Genomic DNA, 9,387 nt, shown 5'->3' with positions numbered 1-9,387 from the left:
TGCTAAAAACACAGCACTGTATGTCCATCCATCATCTATACCTGCTTATTCCTAACCAGCGTCACAGGGATCTGCTGGAGCCTATCCTAGCTCTCTTTGGGTGAAAGGCAGGGGTAAACCCTGGACAGGTCACCAGTCCATCACAGGGCCACATAGAGACACACAGAGACAAACAATCTCCAGTACTGTATGTCTGTCTCATTATTCAAAAAAAGCTGTGATGTGCCTGATATGTTTCAAGTAAGTTCCTGTGTGTGCAAGAAGAGTTAAGCATTAGGAGATAGCTTGCTAACCTACAGCAACTTCAGGAGTCTAAATGATCGATGTCCTCAGAAGTCTTTATCCCAGCCAGACAACTCATCAGGCGTCTCCTCTGTGTCAGGTGGAAACATGTCAAAATGACTGTGATCCATTGACCCCTTAAGCTGCAAGAAGCAAAGGGAATCATCAGTCAAAGTTTTGTCATCATGAAATTTTTGCTTTGGTAGAAAGCAAAACCTACTATCAATAGAAGTGCCAAATAAATGCTATGCTGACCAAAATGCTACTCTGAACCTGGACAATACAGTGTCTTCCCACAACTTTCAAAAGTGGAAATTGATCAAAATGAAGTCACCTGGCATAAACTTTGTGCCAAGCCAAAGCGTCACAGAATTAGAAAGAGGAATGCTGGCACCCCAGGAGCATATGGAGCATCACCATACACACAGCTCAAGACTTCAACCAGTCTACATTTTAATGAGAATGAAATGTGTGCTATGACTGAGAAACAAGTACAAAAACTTAGTATTTTTATGAAAAATAGGAGCTATGAGACTAGGCAGAGAGACAAGGAATCTGTGCCAGATGTGAAGGACAGATATACTATGCTGCTATCAGTGGCATAAACAACAGCAGAATTGTTACATGCAGTTTGTTTGTTACATCCAATTGTTACATAAGTGACACTGATATAGCAGCAATCCTCCCCAGGTCATCTCAAAACATGGGCCTTGCCTTGCCTTGAGACTGAATGAAAGTCCTGCTCCATGGCCTCACTGAACTCCTCGCACATGCAATTTTTTCATGGAACATAGTCCGTTTGGACTCAATGTGCCCAGCCTCCCTTGGGATGTGTAAAAAGCTCTGTCTGGGGTGGGAGTTAATGACCCCTTCTACAGGAGCGTCTGCTAGACATAATGCCCATAGATGTCATGGGAATCACCAAGTGAAATATATTATATGGCAGGTATGCACTCTATCGCTTAAAAGAGTGTAATGGTGGCAACAGCAGAAGCAGCAGCATTAACTGTGGATACACATTCATCCACTGGTCTGCCTGCACAAACATACAATAAGGACTCCGTAGTACAAAGATTGCTGACCTTATGAAAGATACATAACATCTTTCTGATGAACTGCACAACAAAGACTGTCTCCTAATAAGTGTTTTGGAGGTTGCTTCAACCAAGTGAATCTCCTTACCTGTCCTTCCTGTTCTGTTATAACTATTGTTATTGCTATAAGGCAAGGCCAGTTTATTTATATAGCACAATTCATACACAGAGTAATTTAAAGTGCTTTACAGAAATAAAAGACAAGTTAAAAGTACATAGGCAAAAATTAAAATAAGAAACAGTAAATAGTAGAAGATTAACTTCAAATAAAATTAAAGGAAAATCAATGCAGAAAACACTGTCAGTTGTCATATGCAGAGCTAAAAAGAAAAGTTTTTAGCTTGGACTTAAACATTGCCAGAGATGAGGCTTGTCTAACATCATCAGGAAGACTATTCCAGATTTTAGCTGTATAAAACTGACTCAAGCAGAAGGCCTGTCCCTGATGGTCTAAGAGTCCGAGATGGTTCATATGGCACCAACATGTCAGAGATGTACTGTGGTGCTGAAGAGACTTGAAGAGACTTATACACAAGCAGTGCTGTTTTAAAGTCTATTCTCTGAGCGACAGGAAGCCAGTGCAGAGATCAGAGAACAGGAGTAATGTGGTTGTACTTCCTGGTTTTAGCGAGGACCTGAGCAGCAGCATTCTGAATGTACTGCAGCTGCCTTACAGCTCATTTTGAGAACCCTGTGAGCAGGCCGTTACAGTAATCTAACCTGCTAGAGATAAATGCATGGATTAGTCTCTCCAAGTCTGGTTTAGACATGATCCCTTTGATTCTGGCAATGTTTTTGAGATGGTAAAATGGTGATGATGTTATTGATTCAATGTGCCTGTTAAAATTTAAGTCTGAGTCCATGATTACCCCTAGATTTCTAACCTGAATTTTAGATTTTAGAGAAAGAGACTCAAGATGACTGCTGGCAGTATCTCTTTGTTTCTGTGTTCCAAAGATAATTTCTTCAGTCTTGTCACTGTTTATTTGGAGAAAGTTGTTTTGTGTCCACATAGTGATCTGTTCAATCCAGTGACACAGTGAATCGACTGGTCCATATTCAAGTGCTGTCAGTGATATGTAAATCTGAGTGTCATCTGAATAGTTATGGTAGGACACATTACTGTTTCATATTAACTTGCCTAAAGGAAACATGTAAAGATATGTTTGAGTAAGACCTGAAACTATCTGTCTGCAAGGAATTTTAATCAGTTTTCTCTGATTTGACAGTCTGTCACTCTCTTATCCACTCTACAACTTTTGAATACATTTTGACTTTTTACTACACTATTCAATTCAATTCAGTTTTTTTTGTATAGCGCCAAACCACAATTTAATCATCTCAAGCACTTTACAAAAGACAATAAACCCAACAAATCCCTTTTGAGTAAGCACTTGGTGACAGTGGAGAGTTTTTCCTCCCTTTAACAGAAGAAAGCTCCAGCAGAACCAGGTTCAGTTTGGGCAGACACCTGCCTCGACCGGTTGGGGTGAGTGGAAAGAGGAGAGAGAAAAGAACAGCAACAATAAACAACAAATAGACACTGCAGGTTGGTGGGGCCAGTAAAGTTCAGTTAAAAACTCTGAGTAAGGGACAAGTGGACGGTACACAATGACAAAGTAGAACTGGTTTTTGTGTTTTCCAGTTTGGATGTGAGAGACTAAGAGTGAGGCTGTCATTGGACAACTAATGTTAACAGAACCTGAGCTCGGTGGCTCCACACCTGCTAACGGGGCTAGGCTAGCTGGCTTTTGATCAAAGGCTGTGATCCTTGCCTCCAAGGCTAAGAGAACCTTACACTTATTACAGGTATCATTATCATTAAAGGAGGCAGAGAAATAACTAAACATGTGGCACACCGAGCAGGAAGAGAGAGAGAGGGAGAAGTCATGCCTCTAGCTACCTAAGCTAACTGGTAGACTAACGAGTGCTAAGTCTGGAAATAGCAAGAAGAACTGGGCAAAATAGAAAGGTAACTTGACTAGTTATGATTTTTAAATAATTAATTTCCATTTTATTGCGTGAAATAGGTATTTGATACAATAGAAAAACAGAACTTAATATTGGTACAGAAACCTTTGTTACAATTACAGAGGTCAGACGTTTCCTCTAGTTCTTGACCGGGTTTGCACACACTGCACCGGGGATTTTGGCCCACTCCTCCATACAGGTCTTCTCCAGATCTTTCAGGTTTTGGGGCTGTCACTGGGCAACACAGAGTTTCAGCTCCTTCCATAGATTTTCTATTGGGTTCAGGTCTGGAGACTGGCTAGGCCACTCCAGGACCTTGAAACGCTCTCCATTCTTTGTAAGCGGGAAAACTTGAAAAATCGGCAGTGTATCAAATACTTATTTGCCCCACTGTATATATGTTTGCTACAGTATTTTCACTTCTATTTAAGATTGTTAGATCTTAGGCAAGAAGGAACAGGTGAAACTAATCAAGGATAATAGAACACAAAGCTACTGAAGACTACAGAACGAGAAAACAGGAACTAACTGAAGAATAAAAGTCCTCAGCGGAAGTCCACAGGAGGGTCATGACAGTTTGCCACAAATAATTTTTTAATTAGAGGAGATAAAAACAACCAATTGTGATAAACATTATCAGTTTAAATTCTACTAAACTAAAATGTTTTCTCCATCGATGTGTTGTGGGACTTAATATACTTCTCCTCTGTTAGGAAACAAGAAAGCTAAAATGGTCTTACCTCTCTCTTCAATGGAGACAACAGCTTGTGGCCTCTCAGTCCCTCCCAGTTGAAGCCCTGGTACCACCTACAAAAACAAGTAAAAAACTCATGTTTGAACTGGGGCTGTCAAAATTGAGTTAATAACGCGTTAACTCAAACTGATTTTTATGGCACTAATTTTATTAACAGCGCACATTTCCTGTTTGACCTGTGGCCTAACCCGTATTAGGAGAAATCCAAAATGCAGCCATAGACAGTAAAGAGCAGCAGCAAACAGAAATGGAGAAAGAAAAAAATCTGAACAGAAAATTAATTTACAAAACGATGTCTGCAGATACTTAGCAACACCTGCAACATCCATACTTTGTGAAAGATTGTTTTCACTGTCAGGGCATGTTGTTCATAAATTAGCTGTTCTGTCATCTGAAAATGTAAACAGGCTTGTCTGTTTGAGCAACTGGCTCAGTGCAAAGAAAGAGAAATAATGGGAACTTGTGTTCTTTTTTTCCATGTGTTTAATAGGCATGAACAAGTTCTTTAAAAAACATATCTACCATCTTTGAAACATGTCTATATTCTTTATGTTGTATGTTTAGGGTGGTTTCACTAATAATAACCATACATTTGTATAAAGCATCCATGTTTGTCCATGCCCATGTTGAGTAGAGTATTAAAAACTTTAAACTTTAAAAGTATGAATTTAAGGTACATTTAGAACATTTACATACAGATCCCTGCAGGACCGGAAATGTGGCTAGAATGTTGTGGTAAATGATATGGCTAGTTGTTCAAGTCAATTCAATTCAACTCAATTTCAATTCAATTTTATTTGTAGAGCGCCAAATCACAATACAAATCATCTCAAGGCACTTTACAAAAACTAAAACTAAAAACCCAACAATTCCCTTATGAGCAAGCACTTGGCGTCGGTGGAGAGGAAAAACTCCCTTTAACGGAAGAAAAAACCTCCAGCAGTTTGGGCGGCCATCTGCCTCGACCGGTTGGGGTGAGTGGATAGAGGAGAGAGAAAAAAACAGCAACAATAAACAACAAATAGACACTGCAGGTTGGTGGGACCAGTAACTGCACATTAGCGATATACAGCTCCAGGACCAGGGACACCTGCAGAAGGTACAGAGAGAACAGAGAGAGAGGGAGAAAGCGCAAACTAGGGGAGAGAGAGAGCACAAGGTTTGTGACATTCAATGGTGAAATATACATGAGGTGGGAGGGAGGGATGGGGGGGGGTTAGGGCAGGGGAGCTCAGTGCACCGATGGTCCTCGGGCAGTCTAGGCCTATACCAGCATAACTAAGGGATGGTTCAGTGTTACCTGAAGCCAGCCCTAACGATACGCTTTGTCAAAAAGGAAAGTTTTAAGTCTAGCCTTAAATGTACAGAGTCTCTGCCTCCTTAACCCAGACTGGGAGCTGGTTCCACAGGAGAGGAGCTTGAGAGCTAAAGGCTCTGCCTCCCATTCTACTTTTGGAAACTCTGGGAACCACAAGTAGACCTGCACTCTGAGAGTGAAGTGCTCTATTGGGATAATATGGTACTATGAGGTCTTTAAGGTATGAAGGAGCTTGATCATGAAGGGATTTGTATGTGAGAAGAAGGATTTTAAATTCTATTCTATATTTTACAGGGAGCCAATGAAGAGAAGCTAATATAGGAGAAATATGATCTCTCTTGCTAGTTCCTGTCAGGACTCTGGCTGAGGCATTCTGGATTAATTGGAGGCGTTTTATGTAGATATTGGGACATCCAGATAGTAATGAGTTACAGTAATCCAGCCTTGAAGTAACAAATGCATGGACTAGTTTTTCTGCATCATTTTGAGACAGGATGTTCCTAATTTTGGAAATGTTGCGCAGGTGAAAGAATGCAGTTCTAGAGATTTGTTTTATGTGTGAGGACATGTCCTGGTCAAAAATAACTCCAAGGTTTTTTACAGTAGTGCTGGAGGCCAGGGTTATGCCATCTAAGAGTAGCTATAATTTGAGAAAAGTTATTTCTGAGATTTTTTGGCCCAAATATAATGACTTCTGTTTTCTCCGAGTTTAAAAGTAAAAAGTTACTGGTCATCCAGGCCTTTATGTCAGTTAGACAGGCTTGAAGTCTGGTTAACTGGTTTGTGTTAACAGGTTTAATAGATAGATATAATTGAGTGTCATCTGCATAGCAGTGGTAATTAATAGAGTGCTTCCTAATGACATATCCTAAAGGAAGCATGTACAGGGTGAACAGAATCGGTCCTAGCACGGAGCCTTGTGGAACTCCATAACTAACTTTTGTTCGAATGATCTGACAAAACAGGATTTGGGGGAAAAACTATTAGATGTTCAATTTCGATGCCATAGGTCAGAACAAGATCAAGGGTGTGATTGAAACAGTGGGTGGGTTTATTAACATTTTGAATGAAACCAATTGAATCTAATATAGAATTAAATGCAATGCTGAGGCTGTTATTTTCAACATCTACATGAATGTTAAAATCTCCCACTATAATGACTTTATATGATCTAAGCACTAAATCAGACAGGAAGTCTGGGAATTCAGTTAAAAACTCTGAGTAAGGGACAGGTGGCCGGTACACAATGACAAGTAGAACTGGTTTTTGTGTTTTCCAGTTTGGATGTGAGAGACTAAGAGTGAGGCTCTCAAATGAGTTATAACTGTTCTGAGGATGAAATTTTTATAATAAGTTTGAGTGGACGATTGCAGCTACTCCTCCACCTCGACCTGTGCTTCGAGGAACATGATAATTTTTATGACTGAGGGGGGTTGATTCATTCAGACTGACATATTCATCCTGCTGTAACCAGGTTTCAGTAAGATAAAGTAGGTCAATTTGGTGATCAGTTATCAAATCATTTACTAACAGAGATTTAGATGAAAGAGACCTGATATTTATTAATCCACATTTGACAGTTCTGTTTTTCTGTTCAATAAGAGGAGTGGTCTTAATTTTTATTAAGTTTTTATGAATAACTCCTCTTCTGTTAACTTCTGATTTATTTGATTTATATGTTCGAGGGGCAGACACAGTCTCTATGTGGTTTGAGGGGGGCGGTGGCTCTAAGGAAACTGCAGAGAGGCGTTTTAGACTGAGTCTCTGCATCCCGGTTCCCACCCTGGATTGTCAGGTTTTAGGTCGGCTAATAAACTCGGCCAAATTTCTAGAGATGAGAGCTGCACCATTCAAAGTGGGATGGATGCCGTCTCTCGCTACCAGACCGGGTTTTCCCCAGAAAGTGGCCCAATTGTCTATGAAGCCCACATCGTTTGCTGGACACCACCTAGACAGCCAGCGACGGAACGACGACATGTGGCTAAACATGTCATCGCTGGTCAGATTGGGGAGGGATCCAGAGAAAACTACGGAGTCCGACATTAATTTAGCAAAGTTACACACCAACTCAACATTAATTTTAGTGACCTCCGATTGGTGTAATCGGGTGTCACTGCTGCCGACGTGAATAATAATTTTCCCATATTTACGATTAGCCTTAGCCAGCAGCTTCAGATTTGATTCGATGTCGCCCGCTCTGGCCCCGGGCATACATTTGACTATAGTCGCTGGTGTCTCTATTTTCACGTTCCTGACTATGGAATCGCCAATTATCAGTCGGTTTCTCAGCGGGTGTGTCGCTGAGCGGGGAAAATCTATTAGAAATGTGAACAGGCAGGTGATGAGCCGTGGGCTTCTGCTTAGGAGTACCTTTCCGTCGGACCGTCACCCAGGCTAATTCTCCGGGCTGCTCCGGAGCTGCCCTTGGACCGCTAAGGGACCCTGAGCTCGGTGGCTCCACACCAGCTAACGGGGCTAGGGTAGCTGGCGGAGCCGCGCTTCTAAATCAGTGATCCTCGCCTCCAAGGCTAACAGAACCTTACACTTATTACAGGTATCATTATCACTAAAGGAGGCAGAGGAATAACTACCGAGCAAGAAAGAGAGAGGGAGAGGCCATGTTAGCTAAGCTAACTAGCTAGCTAAGATAACCGGTAGGCTAACGCGGGCTAAGTCAGGAAATAGCAATAAATACCGGTCAAAATAGAAAGGTACTTGACTAGTACCGGAATGTAGCAGTTAATGAATTGTTTAGAGTTTCGTTAGTTTTTAGGTGTGTTAAACTATAGCTAGTCTGTTGCTAGTCTGTAGACGAACTATACAACACACACAACACGACACGCTTGCAAGACAAAAGTGATTCGCTTACCCGGAGAGCAACACCAACAGGGGGAGACTCTACACAGAGCACACTGAGGAACTTGAGTAGTTGTGTGTTGTGCTGTGTTGTCCAGCCTCTCCTTCATACCGCACAACATAACACACAGCCCTAGTTTGAACTGATTCCCATTGTGCTCTGTAAAAATTAACCTTCAACTGGATTTTCAATTTAAAATACAAAGTATATCACAAGCCTTTGTTGCAAAAATGTTGTTTGCTTTATGAATATAAATATCATGAGCAGTCAGTTAATAAGTGATTAATAATATCAGTCTTTAATCTGAATGGGAGTCAGTGACAGGTGTAAGCACCAGCTTTAGACAAAAATAGTTAACAAATACAGAGGAGGGGGCACAACTTCTGGGTTCTCTCAAGGACGTTATATTAATTCTCCCTCCTCTGCATGGAAATCATGAGCACGCTTGTTCTTGTGAGCAGCATGTCTGTGTAGTGTCTGTCTCTTAATACCTGAGAGACAGCAGTTGAGTTCCTAACTGTGGTTGCCAAGAGACCTTTGTGCTCAGGAAGCCTGTCTTTCTAAATGTCTCTAACAACTTTGTTGCACGACTGTTATCTGGATTGGTCACTCATCATGTTTGGGATGATCTGGTTGGTTTAGGAAGGTGCCCAATCCTTGCTGGTGATTGGTTCACAGTTACTTGACAATAGTGCAGTTTTACTGGTCTGAGCGCCGTCTGACTCAGAAGGGTTACTTTAGGGAAGCTGTGGCTCATGGGCAACCTTCTTTTAGAGCAGGTCACCCATTAACCAGATGGCTGGATATTCAATCCATAGCTTTGTTAGTCAATATATTGAAGTGCCCTTGGGCAAGACACTGAACACCAACTTTCCCCCGGTGGATGTTTGCCAAAAAACACATGAAGGACTCCTAGACTATGAGAAATGAGATTCTCTGGTCTGATGAGACCAAGATTGAACTTTTTGGCCTTAATTCTAAGCGGTATGTGTGGAGAAAACCAGGCACTGCTCATCACCTGCCCAATACAATCCCTACAGTGAAACATGGTGGTGGGAGCATCATGTTGTGGGGGTGTTTTTCAGCTCCAGGGACAGGATGATTGGTTGCA

The 9,387-nt window shown here is 41.4% G+C and overlaps 1 protein-coding gene across 1 annotated transcript in view; it reads right to left on the bottom strand.

The window, feature by feature from the left end:
- Positions 1–329: 329 nt before the first annotated feature.
- prkg2l (protein kinase cGMP-dependent 2, like) overlaps positions 330–9,387 on the bottom strand; it is a 128,156-nt gene continuing 119,098 nt past the window's right edge. Inside the window, exons 18-19 of the mRNA XM_026309539.1 lie at positions 4,088–4,154; positions 330–425 (exon numbers count right to left, since the gene is read on the bottom strand). Coding sequence (XP_026165324.1) covers positions 330–425; positions 4,088–4,154 — 163 coding nt within the window. The remainder of the gene's footprint in view (positions 426–4,087; positions 4,155–9,387) is intronic.

The sequence above is a fragment of the Mastacembelus armatus genome, chromosome 15 (assembly GCF_900324485.2).
Source record: "Mastacembelus armatus chromosome 15, fMasArm1.2, whole genome shotgun sequence".
Classification (NCBI taxonomy): Eukaryota; Metazoa; Chordata; class Actinopteri; order Synbranchiformes; family Mastacembelidae; genus Mastacembelus; species Mastacembelus armatus.
The sequence above is the reverse complement of the archived record's forward strand: the minus strand, read 5'-3'. Positions and strand labels throughout refer to the sequence as shown.